The sequence below is a fragment of the Cervus canadensis genome, chromosome 2 (genome assembly GCF_019320065.1).
Source record: "Cervus canadensis isolate Bull #8, Minnesota chromosome 2, ASM1932006v1, whole genome shotgun sequence".
Classification (NCBI taxonomy): Eukaryota; Metazoa; Chordata; class Mammalia; order Artiodactyla; family Cervidae; genus Cervus; species Cervus canadensis.
The window spans coordinates 79,945,332-79,968,208 of NC_057387.1; the positions used below are offsets into that span (position 1 = coordinate 79,945,332).

Below are 22,877 nucleotides of genomic sequence, written 5' to 3' on the forward strand. Positions count from 1 at the left end.
TGGACTGAGGAGCCTGGCAGGCTACAGTCCATGAGGTCGCAGAGAGTCAGCCATGACTGAGCACAAAAGAAAGTTCAATTCATTTAAGAAGGGCAATGAGGTATAGGAATATCATTTTAAATTAATGGATCCCATTTTTTGAGCACTAGCTATATACCAAGCACTTTGCTAAGAATCTTCTATGAATTATCTCATTTAAGACTCTTAACAACTATGAAGTAGGTATTGTTACCTCCACTTTATGGAAGAGTAAACCAAGGCTCAGAGAACAGTTACTTATCCAAGAGTTTAGCTAATTAGTGGCTCAACTAGGAATGGAGCGCAGTTTTCGAGTTCTTAATTCAATGTCTTCTCCAACACTCTGGCTAGTTGAGCAATGGGGTGCGGTTAAGCCAAATTCGGAAGACAGCCTTCCAAAATGTGTAAACTGATAGCGTATTTGGTTTACCCCACAGGGGGAACCTCAAAGGGGAGGCTAAAACATGAATGTCATCCCCGAAGACACTTCGCCTTCTGTCACTGCTCATTTTACCTTGCACAAGTCACACCAGATGATGGCTACTTTCAACATTCACCATAAACATTCAGACCACACAGTGACTCTAGTGGCTATTTCACTGATTTGAACATGCCTCTTCCTTCTTCCTCCTCACTTTTGTTCTCCGCTGGGTGAAATCTAACTTACCGCTCCTTGTGTCTAAAATCTGAAATGAAGCATTCTCTTGCCTATGTCTGCTCAGCCTTTGTCTGCTTCCCTCTTAGAGCACTTTGCATATTTACCTTGTGTTATTATTAGGAGCATACATGTCTATCACTGGGAGGGAAAAAAGTACATCTCTTAAAGGACTGCATCCAAAAGTCTTGGCATCACCTGTGTGTCCAAAAAAGCACCCTGAACATAACAGGGACTCAATAAATGTTTCATGTGTACTTAAAATAGGAAACTTAGGTTCCACTACTATAAACACTTCTATCAAAGAAAGGACTATTCCCAAAGGAACCAGGGAGTATTTTTGCTCACTCTTCTTTTTGAAAGGATTTTTCAGACAGCCTATCACCATTCCAAGGAAGGTAATGGGGCTATTTTTCTGTTTAGGAACCAGTGGTTTAAGTAATGTAAGCTATGGATCAGTGGTTTGCAATGATGGGGCTGATCGAAAGACAATCACACTCAGCATTGCTAAGGTTAATGGCATTGCCTCTTACGGAGGAAATATAAAAGTGGAAGATAGGGAAGAAACCAATAAAAACATTTACACACACCTTTAATGGTATGCAGAGTAGAACCCACTTAAATGAATACCAACTAATGAAAACATCTTGAAAAGAGAGTGATTTTTAAAGAAACCTTTTATCTACAGGTCCTATATTTAGAGAGCAAACCTTTTAAATGAATCCAGGGTAAAAAAGGAATTAAACTAGTAATTGTTGTGATTCATTGTGGTTCATATAACTTACATCAGGCCAGTGAAATGAATGAGCCATTTAACAAAGGAAGTTCTTCTCCACCAATTTATGTCATATTTGTCAGAGTATAAGTAAGAGCCTCCTCAGCGGGTACCACACAGCAAAAAAAAAACAAGGTCTTGGCAATGACTAAACCTTGCCTGTTCTGCTATACTTCTATATGGGCAGAGTCGTAGACTTTTCTGAGAAGGTGTGGTGAGAGAATTTGGTTCAACCAGAAAAATTCATGAAAACAAAAAAAGTACCATAGCACTCCCAATATAGACTGGATGTTTTCTTCTATGAAACTTATTAACATTTTCTTTTTAAAAATAAACTTTGATATCTTAAGCTTTTGCACAACAAAGGAAACTATAAGGAAGGTGAAAAGACAGCCTTCAGAATGGGAGAAAATAATAGCAAATGAAGAAACAGACAAAGGATTAATCTCAAAAATATACAAGCAACTCCTGCAGCTCAATTCCAGAAAAGTAAATGACCCAATCAAAAAATGGGCCAAAGAACTAAACAGACATTTCTCCAAAGAAGACATACAGATGGCTAACAAACACATGAAAAGGTGCTTAACATCACTCATTATCAGAGAAATGCAAATCAAAACCACAATGAGGTACCATTACACGCCAGTCAGGATGGCTGCTATCCAAAAGTCTACAAGCAATAAATGCTGGAGAGGGTGTGGAGAAAAGGGAACCCTCTTACACTGTTGGTGGGAATGCAAACTAGTACAGCCGCTATGGAAAACAGTGTGGAGATTTCTTAAAAAACTGGAAATAGAACTGCCATATGACCCAGCAATCCCACTTCTGGGCATACACACTGAGGAAACCAGATCTGAAAGAGACACGTCACCCCAATGTTCATCACAGCACTGTTTATAATAGCCAGGACATGGAAGCAACCTAGATGCCCATCAGCAGACGAATGGATAAGGAAGCTGTGGTACATATGCACAATGGAATATTACTCAGCCATTAAAAAGAATTCATTTGAATCAGTTCTAATGAGATGGATGAAACTGGAGCCCATTATACAGAGTGAAGTAAGCCAGAAAGATAAAGACCATACAGTATGCTAACACATATATATGGAATTAGAAAGATGGTGACGATAACCCTATATGCAAAACAGAAAAAGAGACACAGATGTACAGAAACAGACTTTTGACTCTATGGGAGAAGGCGAGGTGGGATGATTGAGAGAACAGCATCAAAACATGTATATTATCAAGGGTGAAACAGATCGCCAGTCCAGGTTGGATGCATGAGACAAGTGCTCAGGGCTGGTGCACTGGGATGACCCAGAGGGATGGGATGGGGAGGAAGGTGGGAGGGGGGTTCAGGATGGGGAACACATGTAAATCCACGGCTGATTCATGTCAATGTATGGCAAAAACCACTACAATATTGTAAAGTAATTAGCCTCCAACTAATAAAAAAATGGAAAAAAAAAATAATGTTAAGCAAAAAAAAAATAATAATAATAAACTTTGATATCTTGAAGACACAAGTATCTGGTAGTCAGGGGTTATTAGTGGGTAGAAATGGAGGCTCAAAGGCAGAGATAAAGGTGGAATTAGAAGATGCTTAAAATTTCTTTCTGAAAAAAAAAAATTCTTTCTGAACCTTAGAGATAATTTGTCAGAGAATTTCAAGTCTACGCTTTACAGATCTTTCAGACCAGTGGCTTAAGAAAAAGGACGCTAATATTTCCTCTTAAGACCACTAAATACACATAGGAATTACTGGAAACAACTATATACCTATAACTCTCATGATTCACCAAAACAACAAATACACAGAGTTAGAGCCTATTTTGTCTCTGACCTGATTGTTCCAAAAAAAGAAAAGTTTAAGCAAAAGCCAACTAAAAGTGTAGACCCACTTTTAGAATATACTCAATGCAAATAAGAAAAAGGACTGGGGATTCAAGGAAGTTTAAGACAATAAACCTGAGTCAATTTGAAATCAAACACTGATATATTGATACAGTCTGAAGGTGACTTAGATGCATTCTGGACCAGCTGGAATATCATCAGAAACTGTGGGTTTCATGTATCTGTTTGTTAGGGCTTTTTGAGGTAACTTTGGATGTTTACCTTTTTAAAATGATATTCAAAATTTTATAATTCCAACAGAATAGAGGGTAAAAGTGGTGCCACATAAATGCAGAAAGAATATCTTTCTGTAGGTTCGGGGGCTGGGGGAGCCATGTGCCAAATAGTCAAATACACTGCCCATGGAGAGGCATATTCATTCCCCATGCAGCAGCTTTTAAACCATATTTACTTGAAAATGAGCACTGCAGGGTTGAGAGGAGAAAAATATGAAACCTACTCAGTAGCCTCCTAGCATCTTCCAGGGGATCAAGGAAGGAAATAAAGAAATTCCTGATGACCTGAAGTTATTACAACAGCTCATGGTATTATACATGGCTTGATTGCTTATAAAGTGCTTTCGGATAACATCATCTGATTATACTTTTACCAAAGCCTTGGGAGAGAAGAAAGGCAAGAATCACCTGTTTCCATTTCACAGATGAGGAAGCTGAGACACAAAAGTTTAAGTACATTTCCAGGGTCAGTTCGGAAGTGGGAAAGCCCACATGCAAATGTTTTAAAAAACATTTCACAGCCAGGAAGATGACAAAATTAGGGGTGTCCCATCCTTCTTGCACCCGTGCACCTGTCAAAGCTCAAGTCAGATGATTGGACTTTTCCTCCCAAAACCCAGCTTCCTCTACTAGGAAGAACTGTCAAGCTCATCACTCCTTCAAATTTCATGCTTGCTCTTTACCCTATACAAAAAGAAGCGTGAACAAGAGAGAGACCAGGTCTTTGGCTTCTCCATAAAGTATAGTTTAAGATGCTTGTTAAAATCACATGAACTGGCCTTTCTTGTCACACATGTACTTGCTTAAATGCTCACAAAGAACCCACTTCCATCTTATTCTTGTTTTCCTTTGCTCTGCTCAATCTCCCATTGCAAAGATCCCTTCATTGTCAAAGTCAGCTTGGCCAGGTAACACACATTTGTCTCACACTGTGACAAGCTACACCCAGCTCGGCCTCATACAAGATTTTCCTTCAGAGTGTGGGAAGCTGACGGCTGTGGGCAGATGAGGACGGCAGTGGTGGGGAACAGGGAGGACCGTCAGATGTGGAGCCTGGATGCTGTCAGCCCCAGCCAAGTCCCAGGCACAATCATCCCTTCCCGACTGGCAGCAAACTCTCCGTGCCTTGCCGCAAAAGCACCTTGCTATGTCTGCAGACCACCAACCTCAGAGGCTCCAACCACAATCCAGCAAGCACAGCTGCAAGTTGCCTGATGACCACCAAGGCACTGAAGTAGGAGGAAATGAGCTGGGGACTGCGCGGGGCTAAGCAGAGGCCCAGCAAATGCAGATCAAGTCATCTATCACCTTCCCAGCAGCAGACTTCTCTGGAGAGCCTGTGCTGCAGGCACACCATGCCAGGCAAGAGCAGTACCCTAAGGCATCGGGGAGAGTCGTTCAGTTCTGCACTTACAACTGGTATTCATCCACACGCACACTGGATGGCAGGCACTGTGCTCAAGAGAAAATGGTGGGTGATCAGGGATAAATAGTCCCTGCCTTCACGGGATTTACAATCTACTTTATAATGAGGCTGGCCTTTGCAGACATTATTCCCAGAAGCACACAAATAAGTGTAACATGAAAGTTGCCATAATTTGATTCAAAATTTTGAACAAATGACTTTCAAATAAACTTTACAACTTGGAAAGTTAAGAGAACAATTTCAATAGCCTTTCAAGTAACTATTGGACTTCAGTCTACTTGGGAGACTGGGGGTGGGGTGGGGAGAAGGAGAAGCCTAAGTAAGGCAGAGTGATAATAGAGTAGAAAGAATTTTTGACAGGGGACATGATATTCAGGGTCTCGGGTCTACTGCTAATTCATGTGTTATCTCAGGTACATCTCTTTATTTCTCTGGGCTTCATCAGTCCTCTAACTAATGCTTGGAACAGTGTCAGGCATCCAGCAGATGTTTAATAAATAAATATTGGTTGACTGGATGAAGATAATATGTGCAGGTTTAGTGTGAATATCTCTGTGGTTCACTGTAAACATCAAGATGTTAGAGATAAGAACAGTCAAACAATGTAGATTCATGCAATTTTCTTACACTCCCAGTGATGCACCAGAAAATAGTGTCAAAGGGGCTGAGTGGCCAGCAGGAAAACATGGGCCTATGGCTGCTTGTAATACTTGCTCACTGCATCCTTCAAGCTTGAATTTTGTGACAATTTAAACTCAACAAAGAGCCTTTTTCTGATTCCAACCCAGTAGGCTAGTTCCTTGGCTAGCAAGTTCAGTGGTGCCATGCTAAGCCCCTTCTTCAATATTTACAGAATAAAAGGCAATTTTGGGTTAAGCTTTGAGTGCATCAGATTTTGACAGCTTGGAAATGTCATTCTCAGAGCAAGGGCTTTTCACACGCACAGAATTCTGCCTCTAACTGTTCTATAAATGCAAATGCAAATATCCTTGACCAGAAAACCTTGAGCATCATGTTCTAAGAATGTTAGTGAGATTACATGAAGTTCTTTTTAACTGTATTAGTTTCCATCCAACATCTCCTAAATTGAATTAGAGTAAAGTGGGGGAAGGCCTAGGTTCGAAAGGTGGATGCCAAAGAAGTCACATTTTAATTTTGTCTCTGTCTCTCATTTATGGATGCTTTCTATCTGTCAGCCAGGAAGTCAGCAAGCTTCACTCCAAGGGAAACATGCTGGATGACTGGCCATCCAAGAATTAAACATGATATGACTATCATGTATTAGAAACTGTTCAGATACACAATGCCTTGGCCAAATTGAGCCTTACATGGTGGATCAAATGTTCTTTTTGCTTAATAAGGATGCTATATCTTTTCTCTCACATATACAGAAACTGAGAATCCCATTTATTTTATTATCAAGAGCACTAGCATTCTTTGATTAGGAAAATATATTGGTGGTACATTTCTTATTAATAAAGGAGACCCTCTAAGAACATCAGATTGTAAAATTCAAGGAAATAAGATACGGTGAAACTCCTCTGCATTTAGAACTAAACAAGACAAGAAGAGTTTCACTGGTGACTCAGCTCGTAAAGAATCCGCCCGCAATGCAGGAGACCCAAGTTTGATCCCTGGGTCGGGAAGATCTCCTGGAGAAGGAAATGGCAACCCACTCCAGTATTTTTGCCTGGAAAATTCCATGGAGAGAGGAGCCTGATGGGCTATAGTCCATGCAGTCGCAAGAGAGAGACCCAACTTAGTGACTAAACCACCACCAAGAACAAGAAGCAGCTCAGAGAGGAGAGGGTCAGGGAAAAAAAGAGAGGGCAATGGTAACTTGGCACAGTCGCCCCAGTGTTTTGAGGAACAGAGTTGTGTAAAATCAGTATGAAGTGGCTTGTGTATTCTGAGAGCTCCCTCCCCCACTCCATTACCGTACAACTCCACCAACCTCAGCAACTCAGATAAGTTCTATGTGTGCACAGAACAGAATTATGGAGAAAAGGGTCATCCCAACATCTAGGGCACAGGCCATGGAAGAGGGCATTGCACAGCCTGAAAAAAGACCTGTCACTTAAACTAACTGCAGGTATGGGAACCGAGAACCAGAAGGGACCTTAGCCTGAAAGCCCTCCCAGAAACATGCAGAAACACTGGGTGAGGTTCAGATTGTCTCAGAGTGTGGCGTGGAGGTTTGAGCTCATTCTAAGGGGCAAGAAAGCTATAGGTAATGTCAAGGAACATATATACATTTCAGTATTTAGGTCAAATGTTTAATAAAGCTCTTGTATGATGTAGCTTAACTATTGCTGCCTCTTGCATAGCTTTTATCATTTGTACCCACTTTTATCATTGTACCCACTATCATTTTATCATTTGTATCATGGATCCTAAATACCTTCAGGAGATCAGTCAAAATTCATGGCAAATATCTATTTAAATATTCATCTTCCTTATTAGAATATATGTTTGATGAACATTGGGGCTGCACCTCATTTATCTTTATATTCCCACTGCCTAACACAAGGATTAGTATATACATTATGGATAATAAATATACAGATGACTAAGAAAGGATGAATTGAAAGGGGTGGAATTACTTTTAAATATATATTTCCCTGAAAAGACTTAAAATCCTAAAATAGTGGTTATCAGGGACTAGGGGTGGGAAAATGCAAGAGATGTTATTTCAGGGTGCATACTTGCAACTAGTGGATAAGGTAAGTCAGGAGCTCTAATACACAGTACGGTGATTATAGGCAACAATACTATATTGTACACATTAGACTTGCTAAGAGTCCTAATTGTTCCCAACACTAGAAAATGATAATTGTGTAATGCCATAGAGGTGTCAGCTAATGCTACAATGGCAATCATACTGCAATGTAAAGGTATCAAATCAGCTTTAAACATACAAGATGTTATATGTCAAATATATCTGTTTGAGAAAAAGACTTTTTCAAAGGTATAGAGAACAAACTAGTGGTTATCAGTGGGGAGAGGAATGTGGGAAGGGGCAAGATAGGGATGGGAGTGGGAAAAACTTTAAGCTCCTGAGGGCAAGAGCCACTCATTCATTTGTTCACTCACTCATTCACTCCAAAATATTTATTTGATTGCCAGATACTATGTTTGGAACAGAAATTCCTTCCTGCAAACATTGATTTCTTCCCCTAAGGGAAGTCTATTCTACATTATCTAGAATAGCAATGTCCTCAAAATACGTATTAGGGAGACTGGAAGAAAACATTAGGGCTTCTATTTATTTTTATTTTGCATCTTCTAAAACATAATGATGCATTTGTTATTAATAATGCCATCTCCCTCACTTGGTACCTATGTCAGATTGTCACATGTGACCCATGGTATATAACATTATCCCTAGGGAAATGTGGAATTCTGCAAATCTTTCTTATTGGTTTAATTTTGAGCATATTGTGACATATTGCTCTTTACATTAGTTGATGTTCAGCTAAACCAAGTGATGGATTGTCTAGTTTTAACTGATTAACCACTACTGCCCCCATCATAGGTGTATCATCACCACTGTCATTCTCTACCCTCATGTTTACCATTTCTCTGGGAAGAAAGGGCAGGACATAGAGAAAACACATTGAAATAATACAATTATTGTACTAATAATACAAATTATTTGAGGTTATTATCACTGCTGAGTTTAAAGCATTCCAAGACATTTCAAAGCACCTCACTGTTTATCACCTGTACAATGCCAGAGCCTTCCCCAGCAAAGCAGCAGTTCCTCTGCCATTCACTAGCTGCTGACCGTGGATCTGTGCCTCAGCCTCCCTGAACCTCATTTTCCTCATGCTCCAGCTCTTAGATTAGGCCAAATTAAGACAACAGAGTCCAACGATTTAAAGTGCCTAGCCTAGTACACACTATTATTCTACTGAGGTCAGTTTTCTCACCACTCCTATTGATGCACAGAATCCATACAGGAAGAGCTCTGAACCCAGAACACAAATGTCCAACACAACAGTGTATGATTAGGTGACCCAAACTTTGTTAAGATACTGTATTCTGAAAGTATGATTTCCTGGGTCAATTTATATAGAGAAGTGCTACCCAAGTCTCTTGCTTTGAGTGGCTTTTTCCAGTGGCCCTTACTATCAATTCTGCTTAGACAGAAGTGAGTTTCACAATATCTGTTGAAAGGATGAATAAAAGGATGCATTATGGAGATGCTGAGCAGCCCTGGGTACAACTCCTCTTTATTGGCTCTTCCTGGTACCTGCTTTTCTCTTCCCTCTCCTTCCAAAGGGAAAGTTAAAGGCCATTATTAACCACTGGTCTACCGCAGAGACTTCTGTATCTTTTCTCTGTTAAAGACATCTTAAAATATTTTCCTCTCATGGAGCCTATTTCTCAAAGTATTTAACTTACCATTTTTACTAAATACTGGATCATTTATCTCTCCCCCATCTTTTATTAGATGAATTCAAACTACAACTGCCAAACAAGAGTCTCTGTACTACACGACCAGTGAGCTCACAAAGTCAAAAGCAAAAATTGTCCGCCTATGCATCTTATTATCTAGGGAAAAATGCACAAATTCTCTTAAGATTTTTTTCCTTTGACCCCATTCAAGAACCACCAGTTGGTAACCACTGGTCAGGAACATTGTTAGCGCGTGTTGAATTTTACTTATATATCTTTCATGACAGCAATTTGCAAATCTACTAGAACTCACTGCACATGCATGTCCTAGCACTGTTACCTTTAGAACTGACTGATGCTCCGACAACAAGGTGACTCGTCCCTTCTCTATATTAAGGATCTTACTTATAGTCCCAAACTGTAAGAAGGCATTAAATTGGAAAGCTTTCAGTTTGGACAGCATTTGCAATTTTAAAAGAAGATAAATCTCTCTAAGGAGTTAACATGATCTGTGAATGGGGGACATGCTAGGAATCAGATATCCTAATGAACTTTGTCTTACTCACTTGAAATGGAGAATTAACCGATTCTTTTAAATAATTCAGAAATCTAAAATCAAAGGGATGAGGTACAAATTTCTATTGTACTGCACAAAAATGGGGACTGGAAATAAACTCCTTATTTTTATGTTTTCAATAAAACTACATTCCTACATCTTTTCCAAGTGAAATACTTTCAAATTTATTGGCAATCATAATTGTTTTATGCCATCCAACAAATACAATGGCATCTGGTATAAACACCTTACAACTACTTTTATACACTCCACTTCTACCACAAAAATCAAATGAAAATTTAGTCCATTGTTTAAAAATATTCACTGTTGATCCATACAGGAATAGTGCTTGAGACTGTAGGAAAAAGAGTAAAAATGTTCATATGAAAAATAAGAACATTATTTTTCCAAAAGAATGTAATTTTTTCTTTAAAATTAAAAACAAGAAAACAACACATTCCAGATTGCCATCTAGCACAGGGTTTGTTTCCATGAAGCAAAAAGGTGGATGAAGGAAAGGTAGACTACACTTTATTGTGTATCTCCTATGAATCACTACAAGTTCTGGGCAATTTATATATACACACATCCACAGAGATATATCCATATACATAATCTGCATAGAAGCAGTCCTTTTAGTTCTGAGGATTAATTAAGCCTGTGGGTGCCTGAGAAAGGCTGAGGCAGATACCTAAGAGTATGAGATGCTCATCCTAGACGAGCGAACAACAAGGGGGAGGAAAGGAATGAACACTGCTTAAGCTCAAAACAAAACAGCAACTAAAATACATTTCCGGAGAAGGTGATGGCATCCCACCTTATAAATGAGGAAACACAAGTCCAAGAGTTTGTCCAAATTTACGTCATGAATAAGTTACAGAACCAGTGTGAATACTGTTCTTTCTATAATGTAAGGTCATGGTTAAGCAATTAGCCTCTGACATGTAAGTTTGAAAACTCTGTTCTGTGAGTATTCTTTCTGCCTTCCTGACTGTAGGAAAGCTACCTAAATTCTTTTGTGTCTCAGTTTCCTCATCTGTAAAATGGGTACACTAATAATACCGATCTCCAAGAGTTGTATTAGAGTGAAATAAGATCATGAATCTAGAACTCTTGGCACAGTGCCTTGCTGTGGTGGCCATAAAAATGAGCTGCTCATATCACATGTGACAAGAAGCATCACTGCCTGACAACTCCAATCTCTCCCCTCTGGATTTACCACCATGTTTATTCCAGAGAGCTTCCTCCAGGCTCCCTGTAAATGATTAAAGAAGAGGATACTAACGTATACTGGTTCCTATGGGAAGAAAAAAAAAACTTTGTAACAAGTGACTTTAGCTCAAAGACTTCCCATTGGCCTGTACGGAACTTTCTTAGAAGCTCCCGGAAGTCCAGGATTCTTCCTCCCCAGTCCTCCTTCCATTCCTTTCACAGGTATCAGATCAGTATTGCAGTCTGAAGCCTCTGCAGCCAACCTGGCTCCCTCCCTTCATAGCTCACAGATTTTAGCCCCCAAAATCCCTGCACATCTAATTCCATAAGGGCATATTCTTCTTGGGAGACCTAAACTACCACACCAGCACACGGAAAACCCACAGCAAATGTGAGCTATTATCAATAGCAGGACTGTTACCTGCAAATTCATTATTTTTGTCATTACCTGGCTCCAAAGCTCAACACAGTTTAACCCTCATTTCCAAAAGTGCTTTCTTTGAATCTGTGGACATTAGCCTTTCTTAAAGTTGGAGGGTACAAAGACCACATCATGTTCTTATAACACATTCAAACATGTTTTGTCATAGCTGGCAAAACAGTCCTAAATGAGAACATAATATATATTTAGATTCCTGTAGAGCATAAAGAAAATAGCTCTGTCAATTTTCAAATCAACCTAAAGGTCTTTTCTGTACGTCACTTTTGAATGTGGACTTTTGCAGTGCTGTGTGATGTGACTGGTTTTCTACTTTCACCATCTTTCATGAGGTGAAAGTCTGCCAATAACTAGGACTTGTGACAAGGTATACTCCCTTTGAAGAAGTGACTCACATGATGTCCCTATGCCTTACTCAATTACAGTTCCAGTAATTAAACTTACACACTGACCTGGATGGGTTGAATGGCTCTCAACTACAGTATTGTACCTACTGACTATGCCACACAAATAGCTTATTGTTCCAAGATAACTACTGGGCTACCGGCAGATGCAGAATGAATGGAATTTAAGCAGTTGAGTCATTAGAACTTGGTGATACTCTTCCCAGGTCTCATTTCCAGCAGGTTAAATTCCAGTGGTTTGACCCTTTGTGATCACTGAAATCATCACAGACTGACTGAACCTTTTCTGGTACTGCTGTTACTGCTGCCCATGTAACCTCCATATGAGTGTGCAGAGAACGAGGACTGGTGGCCAGATAAAATACATGACTTGGTTTAGATAAACAAGTCCTTTTGTGTAATAAATAGAGCCCATGTAATACTAAAATAGTTATTTGTCGTGGTTCTGCAAAGCAAATTTAACTTGGTATCTTGTGTTTTTATTTGCTAAATCTAGCAACAATTGGGAGGGAAAAAAAATCAAGCTTCGTGGTCATGGACTTGAGACCTGAGGATTTACAATCTAAACAGAGTCCTGAGATAAGGGTTAAACTGCAGCCCCACAGATTTAGATGTCCATTAAATGAAAAAAAGAATTGTTTGCATGAGAGAATATGTGAAGCCAAATGTCGTATGCAAGTGACTCTGTTTTCAGTAATGTATGCATAAGGGAAAACCTTTGGGGATACTAAAAGATACCGCCATGGCAGATGACAGTCTCCTTTGACAATGCTATGAATTAGGTCTTTTTGCTTTGTTCGCCACTCAACATTAAGTATCTAACACAGCACAAGGGCTCAGGGCATATCCACCACATCAAGAAATGAATGGATTTGGTATGTGCATTCCCTTGTCGAGCATATTATAGTTTATCAAGGATTTGCCATGTCTTTCCTTGGCCAACAAAGTTCAGCATAATTTGGCTTCCTGCTATCCCTGTCGCCAACTGGTCTTCTTTCATTTATGTACCACAAGCCACCCTAACCCTGACTGTTCCTCCAACATGCCTCTGGATCTTTCCATTTACTGTTCCCTCTTTCTAGAAAAGAAGTCCCAAATATCTGCATAGTTCTCTTCTTTACCATCATCAAGTCTTAGCTCAAAAGTCAACAGGTCAAAAAGGCCTTCCCTGACCACCTTCTGTAAAATAGTGCCCTACACTCCACTGTTTAGCCCTTGTGTGTGCATGTGTGCTAGGTCACTTCAGTTGTGTCCAACTCTGTAGCACCCCAGGCTCCTCTGTCCATGGGATTCTCCAGACAAAAATACAGGAGTGGGTTGCCATGCCTTCCTCCAGAGGATCTTCCCGACCTAGGGATGGAACCATGGCTCTTTTGTCTCCTGCATTGGCAGGGGGTTCTTTACCACTAGCGTCACCTAGAAAGCCCCGTTTTTCCTTTATCTAGCTTTGTTTTTCTTCATAGTATTTAACACCACTTGTTATATTATGTGTGTTTTCTTCCAGCAGAGATGCTATCTGTTTTACTCAGTAAATCTGGTTCTGAGAATATGTCTGATAAATATTTGTTGAAACAATGAATGAAGCCTCTTCCCCCTTACTAGACTACCAGGTCCTCCAGAACAGGAAGTCTGATCCATGTCTGTAGTCCCTCAGTGCATCCTGTACATAGTCCAAATGTACCCAGCAGATTCTTAATAAAGATCTGAGCTTCCCAGGTGGCTCAGTGATAAAGAATCTGCCTGCCAATGCAGGAGACGCAAGAGATACAGATTCAATCCCTGGGTTGGGAAGATCCCCTGGAAAAGGGAATGGCAACTCACTCCAATATTCTTGCCCGGAGAATCCCATGGACAGAGGAGCCTGATTGGCAGCATTCCATGGGGTCGCAAAGAGTTGGACATGACTGAGTGACTGAGCAAGCAGATGACTTATAAGAAAATTGAGGTGCAGGTCTTTAAGTGGCTTGGACAACTGATTTCTCCTTAACAGATGCTCAGTGTCAGGCTTATAATGGCCGCTCTCCTTTGCTAATCTGACCTATTCGTAAGCTGTGATTTGGCTTCTATTTGTTCATCTCTTGAGTTTACAAATGCAGCTTGCTGAGAAGCTCTCTGGTTGCAAAATACCTACAGAGATCTAAGAAAACACTGACTTTCCTTCATGGAGAGATTGTTGGAAATCTATTCCTATTTTGCTAGGATTCACCACAACATCCTTTATACTTCTCTCTTTGGATATTCGCCATATGATGCCTGTGGATAAGGCATATGAGACTCCCCTGTTCTCTTTGGGTTAAAATCAACCAAGTATAGAACTTAATAACTGAGAAGGGGCAGAGTAATCTGCAGTAAATACTACCCCTCCCCCCACCTCGATTTGCGCTAACCCAGTAGATTTCCTTAAAGACAAGGCAATGCCAAGGGAACAGAGTTGCCTGGAGCTGAGTGAAACCTGAAGAAGAGAAAAAGAATGAGGAAGCTGTAGAGGGAAAAGGTGCCAAAAATCCTTGTGGCCACATGAATTTTTCTAGCAGACAACTAATCAATCTGGATTAGCAGCTCCAAATCCCCAAATAAATTATTTATATTGCATTCAGTTTACTAACATGATCCACAAATGGATAATTCTTTCCCCAAAATAATATACAGGATTTAAATCAACAAATTCACCCTCAAGTGTCAAATCAGACCCTATTATGTGTGGCAAAGAGACCTTATACACTATTCTTGACCCAAACTAGCCTCCCTGATAATTCACCATGTGGATTTTTCAGTGACAGAGAGAGGTGCATGAAGGCAACCATTAGGAGCGCGCTGCAGGTCCTTCTAAGAAGATCTGCCAAAGGGTTCTATCAGGGCCTGTCCCGGGTTCAAACACAGGGAACAGAGAACAGCGCAGGTGGTGCTACCCCTGAACACCAGGTGCACCACCCACCACAACTTCTCCACGCCACTGTGATTTGATGACGGCCCCTCATTTGATTTCTTTTCTGAGCCCAGTTCAAATATGAATAGCATTGCTTCCTGTTTTGAGAATCAAGATCGATGGATATATTTACACAATCCCATATAAATTATAAACAAACACTTAAAAACCCTTTTCTATTTGCAATGTTACATCCAAACGATTATTTCTCCTGGACCACGAGTCATAGACACAGAACAAATTTGAGAACAAGAAAGACACCCCTTTATGTCTTCTTTCCTCTATACAATTTGCACGTGAGGGATTGGTGGCGGGGGATGGAGTTGCGGGGATGGGGGTAGGGGTGGTTGTGTCTGAAATAGACCACCCAGCCAGTCCATTTCAGAATTTGGAAATTAGGGGAATAGGAGTCTAAAACATTCCCTATTTTGGCTACTAGCCAACCACTTAAAGTCTGTTCACCTAGTTAACCTGTGTATGTAGACAATAAAATACCCCAAATGTGAGAAGTAAACTACTTCTTTAAAATGACAGATTTCCTCCTTCTCTTTTTCAGTTGAAAAGGCTCTTTTACTACCCTGGATCCTGTGGTAAATAAAGCTCAGGGTACTCTATACTGTGTTAAGCCTGTGGGGGAAGCCTCCAGTCTCACCTGGTACCTCATCTTTCTAAACTCAAGATTCAAGAATTTACTTTGTTTGGAGGCATTTCTAAAGAGCCCCTGCAAACAATGATGGGTCACATTTGCTAACAATATTTAAGGAAGCACAATTCACCTGGTCTCAGACTGACATTTTAGATTAAACCAAATTCTAGTTCCCCGGTCTCTAAAACAAGATAGACTAGCTCCATCTCATTGCTGAAAATTCATCAGTCAGAATTTAATTACACAGATCTGGAAACCAGAAGGCATTTAGGTTTTAATGTTTCCCTGAGTTGGGACCTCTACAATATTTAGAATATTGATCATTACTGTTATTGCTGCTATTTTGGTGGTCACTCTACTGTGTCTGTCCCTGCAGGGTTTTTGGAAAGAACGCCGCTGAGAATAACTGTTGCTAGGTAATTGTAAGAGAAAGTCATGCAAATTATGAAATATTGACAAGCTTTATTTACAAGTCAATGGTGCTAGAGTGCTCCTGCTTTCCCAATAAAATGCTAACTGTTCAGCTGTGCACTGCCTTCAAAATTCCTAAAATGACACAACTAAAATGACCAATAATCAAAATAGTTCCTGAAACAGCAGTCCATTCAGTAGTAAGAAACAATTCTCAGCATCTAGAATTATGAATTTTATTTTACCTTCCAACTACGTACTAATATTATAATATCATACTGCAATATATCTCCTATATATTTGAGGAAGTAAAGAGAAAAACATTAAAGCAGAAGGCCTGAAATTTGTAATGAAAATATTATCAGGTAAAAGAATGTTTGTCCAAAAGAGAAATATAAATTTATATTTCTTATCTCACCACCAAGTTACAGAGTGAATCCTGCATACAAATCTTAAGTCGGGAAGTTAGTATCCTTGGAAGTTATTTGTACTGAAATACTCAAAATACAGAAACGAGTTACTAATAACCAATGAAATACTAACAATTGAGATTCCCTGTTCATCCAGCAACACTTAGCAACAATACCTAGTTTGATGATACAAGATGGGAAGGACATAAACAAAGATGCTGAACATGAACGCGAGATCCAACCAATACTCCAGGGTGATTTTTGAACTGGCAGATAGAGCTGGAAATTTTCAAAATCTGGGGCAAACATCATGATTAATGGCTTTCTACTGACTGCAAGTGGCCCATCTGAGAGTTGATGCCACCAACACATATGCAACTACCAGGTAAATGAGGAAGAGTAAACATGATTAAACCTAAAGAAAATGATCTAAACACCAACTCTGATTTCCTGCTATAAATATCACCTTTTAAAAACCACTAAGATGAGATTATTATTATTAGCAGCTTGTACAAGTGATGAGAGATAGTAAATAGGAAAAACAAAATCCAATCAAATACATGTGAACACAGCTTTTCTTTTTCTGGCAGGAACTGTCCATTGTCTTCTCTGGTTTTAGCTAAGGGTGCATGCACAGGGAGCCCCGATTGGGGGTACGCTTTCAGAATGCCAGTGCTGGACGATGCTATGCCCTCAGCCACTGCCTCAGCGTGGCCCCACGGAGTGTGCCTGGAATGAAGTAGGAGGGCTATCACATGAGCTTCTCCCTCTTGAATGCCTGACCTGATGCCACACAGAACGCAAGCTTTAGAGGACTGTTCCCAGGCCCTGCCACAGATACTCTTAACAGTAGCCAAATTACCTCCTGGGAATTCACAAAGGTGGTATGAGTAGATCTTCTAAGCCAAAGTCTAACATACAAGGCTGAAAACCTTCAGGAGCTCTTGAAAAGCCAGAAAGGGGATTTCTGTAACATGCAAAAGGATTAAATGAATAATAACAGTCAGGCTGAAAACTTGGTTGGATTCCATTCTTTATGGTCATCAACCATCAACATGATGGTATTTTGTATCTTTGATCACACCTGCTCATTAGCGTGGGGTGAGGGTGGAGTTACAACTTGATCTACTATGTCCATTAGAATAGCCCCGAGCTTTGGCTTCCCAGCACTATTAGTCATATCTGTGTATGTATGCTCACTTGTCACACATGTACAACTATACAACTTTCCCCCACCACCAAATTAGATTTCAACTTCTTCAGGGTTTTTATTTTTTCTTAAAAACCTCTTGGTAAATCAACAGTGAGCAAATACTCAAAAACTATGTATCACTGTAAAACTTTCCCCCATACTCAAATTAGATTTTCAACTTCTCCAGGGTTTGTTTGTTTTTTTTCCTTAAAAGCCTCTTGGTAAATCAATAATGAGCAAATACTCAAAAACCATTTGGGGATACTGACAGTTTATTTGTCTACCTATTAATTTTAATAAATACTAGGTATGTGTCATGCTCAAAGCATCCAAAATTGGTTATGAATTCCATCCATCAACAGCTTATAGTTTTTAATAAGGCAGATTCTATTTGGTTTGTTCCAAGGAAAAATTCAGCCAAAATTAAAGACATCTAAGTGAAGTCCCTTCTTTCTAGAATAACCTTCTTGGGCATTCATTCTGAAGGCCCTAGCAACTCTGCATCACTTCTGTAGTTCTCAACTCCTGAGAGGTAAATAGAATGTGAAGAACGGAACTAAACAACAAAATAGATATGCCACTATAGGGATTATGGACAGATTTAAGAGACTTAAACCTGACATTTCAGAACAGGGTAGGTATTTACAAAAGATGTCTGTATAGGGTCTTGGTTTATTGCCGACACTCTTCCTCTTTCTACTCCAAGTCTCCCAGCTTGCTTCCTTTTGAATACGTGCATCTCATTACAGATCCGAGCTTTAACTGGAGAGTACTGTCGGTTATCTTTGAATGCTTACTATGAACCCACATTACACTGTTTCACAGGCATATTCTCATTTTATTACTCAGGAGCTAGGATCTTTCAGTGTTCCTATTTTACTGATAAGAAGACTGAGATTGGGGCAAAACCTTACTCAAAGTCACCCAGCCTTCCTTTCATTTGAACTCAGGCCTGTTTGACTCTAGAGGTGGAGTTCTGAATCATTCATTACATTATACCAGTGTTGAGTTTCAGTGATTCTGACATTTTATCTCTGGGTTTCAGATAATTCCTTCAAAATTCCCATGTAATACTCTAATTGGACAAAGATTTGTTTTCTTTTACAGTTGAGTCTTAAGGGAGTACAAGAAAAGAAAGCAAAAATTCTGTAGAAATAAAGAAACTAGTTGGGCAGGGAAGAAACAGCTGCATCCACTTTAGGTAAAGTTACATGGCCTAGTTTATGGTTTTGGATGAAACAGCATGTTACCATTTGTCTATTCATTCTCCATGGTTTACTAGGAAAATACCATTCGTTTCCCATTACCTTTCTCTTCAAGAGCTAGGATAAAAAGAATACTATTTCCCCTCGATATATACATAAAGAAGGAATAATGAGTTCCCACTTTATTTGAAGATCAGAGTCTGTCACTTCTTCATCCACCAAGATTTCAAAAGTTCTTTTAAGAGTTTTATTGATACATTTATGAGTGTTCTCTTCTTAAAAACAAAAATGAAACAAACAAACAAGCAAAAACCTTTCAGGAACTCATCTTCCATAACCTGGGGTAATGAAAATGAAAGAAGACTTGGTCAAAGCAACCCCAGAAAGTCATCTAATGCATCTAAATACCTAGTCCAGAAAACTTCATTTATTTTCCTTCAGGGATTATACATCCTTAAAAAAGAGGAAAAAATAATAATTTTTTCCTCAAATAACTTTATCTGAGATTGACAAAAGGCAGAAAGAGGAAACTGAAGAGGCTGGTGTTCCTCTAGTCTGAACTCCAGTTGGAACTGTCTAAGATGAAGCAACATCTCTTTCTCTGAAATAAATAGAAATTTGAAACACAGGAATTTATTATTGTCTCTCCTGGATATTAATACTTTCTTTCTTTGAACTCACATGATCCTTCCCAAACGGTGCTGTGAATCCTTGAGGTGGCACCAAGAGATCTGTGGTTAACAATGAACTTGGCTAGTCTCTCCCCGTCTTTGGCCGAAAAATTCAGGCTCAATCCTGGTTGCTTTTTGGAATGGGAAATGCACAATATCGGTATTACAGCAGCTCCAGAAAGGCATGCCAGGCCTCTCATGCTCTCAATTTATATTTGCATGTGAACAGCTTGTCGGCCATTTTATGAAGACAGATGAATCGCAGGCCTGCAAGAGGGGCGGCCAGACCCAAACACGAAAGCCACACACCCCAGCAGCCCACCAGTTCTTAACAGTGAAAATAAAATGAATATCTCTGGACACAACTTCAAGCAGATTATACATAAATATATTGTATGTAAAAAAGAGATATATAAGCCATCACCTATAAGTCAAGTGGGAAATAAAGAGTGAAACTAGTCTATAAATATCACTCTTTAAAATGTCAACAAAAAATAAGATGTAGCTGTTTATGACACTAAAAACAAGCCTTCAGAGGTCTCTTTCTCTCTCTCTCTCTCTTTTTTAATGCCTGCTGTGAAAAGACAACTTTGATACGTAAAATACCACCAAAATACCAGGATGAGGAGAGGAATAGCAAGACAGTGTATATTTAATATGGGAGCCCAGCAACACTGTAGAGAATTTCTGAGGCTTGGGAAATGAACAAATCCTGAGAAATCAGTGATAGGCTATTCAAAGTGATAAAATCAATTCTGCACCCCACAACACTGACATAATTCAGTTTACCTATCTATTCCAAAAGATTGGGTGGAGATCAAAACAGAAAAATAGAACAACAAAAATAAGACAGTTGGGAGGAATGAGTTCATTTTAAGTAAGTGAAAAACAAAGTATGGTAGGATTACACTAACTAGAAAAATAATACAAGGAATACTGAACAACAGCCAACTTTTATTTAGTGTAAAGTACTATGAAAGATAATACTGTGAGCATGTTATATATATTATCTTATTTAATTCTTCAACATGTCAGTAATATTATTACTGTACCACTTCAAAAGAGAAATAAATCAGTACTATGAGAGGGTAAATAATTACAAAGGAAAATTACAAAGGAAAGAAAGAATTGAGGTACAATTTAAACACAGGTCTGACACCACCGCCTGAGCTTTTAGACATAGTGCCATATTCCCTTCGAAGGTCCTTCACGGTCAAGTTACTATTAGAGGCTTCAGCTCTTTCATCAAGGAAGAGCACTATGGAATTTTATGAGATTATATCCATGAAAGTGCATAATACAGTGTTTAGCATGTGATGAGTACCACTAGTTCACTTCTCAGTTTTTATTGAAACCGATGGTTTTACTCAAATTCTAACCTACGATAACTGTTTTCGTCCTTGGAACACATATACTATACACTTAGTATTTTAGTGGATACTATTATGTTTATATATAAAGTGTGTATTCTAGGTTAATCAAGTTCCTGCAATATACAGCTTATACACTTATGCAATTGACAAATTTTATACTGTCATGTACCCTTACTGTTTTAGACAACATAAGGTGAAAATCTTTCAAAGGCAGACATCACTTTCTTACACTAATTATTTAGCAGAAGCAAAAATCTTCCAAAAGGCCTCAGAAAAAATACTTGTCAGTCAATAAACTTAAATCATTATGAAGAAGATCGTGGATCACTTGCCACATTAAAAGGAACTGAAATAAAAAGGCATTGGCTTCTCACTTATGCTGTAAATGATACTGATCAGGTAAATCAACGCTGCCTCAAACAGTAACCAACTTTCTTGGGAACGAAGGTTCTTAAGAGTACCCTGATAGAGTTTGTGGCTGAGGGGAAGGGTTTGGGGTTGTTAGAGTGACCCAGAAAACTCCTTAAGTTCTCAAAAACTGTTCCTAATGTGTGGGCCACCCACTCGGGCAGACCTTGAAATCCTCCTACTTGGTTGGCTGCTGGCTACCATGGACTCTCAGAGCAGCAACCAGAGTCCCAAACTAAACTTACCATTTTCTGGCTGGTCCTTAATGTCAGCATCACTTGGCTGGCTGGGACTTTCAGATTGACTTGAATCTGAAAAACATAAAAATACGGCCAAAAATTACAGGGTCTGTGAAAGAAAGTGGATCAGAGGTGGCAGACTTTCTCAAAAGGTTCAGCATGTAAACCAGGAGTGAGAACATTACAGAAGTGCCATGATGATCAAAAAAGGAAGAAAGAAAAGACAGGGGGAGAAGGGCAGCAGCCGCAGCAGCCCGTGCCTTCAGAGAGGACTCCCGGATCTGTTTACACCTCCGGCAGCACTTGGCTTGCGCCAGATCATAACTTAAAACTCTTCAGAAACCATCCTCCTACACAGAGACCCTTTCCAAACTGCTCTTCTCCATTATTTATACACTAGAGTCTGATAAAGACTTCATCCTTCATTACACACATCTGAAGCTTGATTCAGAACATAATAAAGTGTCAAAACATATTTTGAAGCTGGTATATAAAAGCAACCCAAACAACAGAAACAAGTTCTGTTGATATTTAGCTCCGTATTACAGCAACAGACTATGCAGACTAACACCATTAAATACTAGAATCCTAATACTCTAGCGCCTTTTCTTAAAATAACAGGATCACTCAAAGACATCTTTCTAAAAGGTATACATCTCCCCCCACTTTGTAAGTATTATTTTCCTCTTGTACTGATGCATCTGGGAGATTCTAAAGGGGCTTGTGAGCAAAAACAGGTTCTTGCACACCTTTATTGGATCGCATTTATTTTTTATTTTACTGATAAAAACACAATCATTTTTAAACTAAAAATTTAATCCAATCAATTTAACTTCTAAATGAGACAATTTAAAGTAAAATAACATTTAATTGTAAGATGAGATAAACAAGCTAGATCAAAAACTTTCACAGAATTAGAAGCATACTTATGATACATTTTCTTGGTGAGAGGAGAAAAAAGTCAGGCAAACTATTTCAAGGAGAGATTTTTTTACCTAAAGCATTTTTCTGAGACTTGAAATAGTATATAACATTATCGAAAAACAAAAAATTTTCTAGAAAAATCTCTGTATCTATGGAAAGCCTGGATCTGCACTTTACCTTGACTTCACAGGGTTAGAACGGGCTATCTAAAATCTGACCACATTTCAGCAAGAAGTTCAATGCAAGATCAAAAGGTCATTACACTTAACTGTGATTAAATTGAAAATATTACTTCTATTTCACCAATAGAGTTATAGCTTTAGCATTTTCTTTCTTGGAGATACTGCACAAAGAAGTAGTACTACTAGTGACCCTAGGTCGAGAAGCACTAATTTATTACTGTAAGAAAGACTCCCTGCTTTTAGGCAAATGCAGATTTTAATTATTGGAAAGCA

General features: G+C 39.1%; 1 protein-coding gene across 4 annotated transcripts in view; it reads right to left on the reverse strand.

Moving 5' to 3' along the window:
* Window positions 1–22,877, reverse strand: part of NFIA (nuclear factor I A) — a 396,205-nt gene that overhangs the window by 171,998 nt on the left and 201,330 nt on the right. For all 4 annotated transcript variants that reach the window (XM_043461143.1, XM_043461142.1, XM_043461144.1 and 1 more), the window contains exon 3: window positions 21,505–21,570. In XM_043461143.1, coding sequence (XP_043317078.1) covers window positions 21,505–21,570 — 66 coding nt within the window. The remainder of the gene's footprint in view (window positions 1–21,504; window positions 21,571–22,877) is intronic.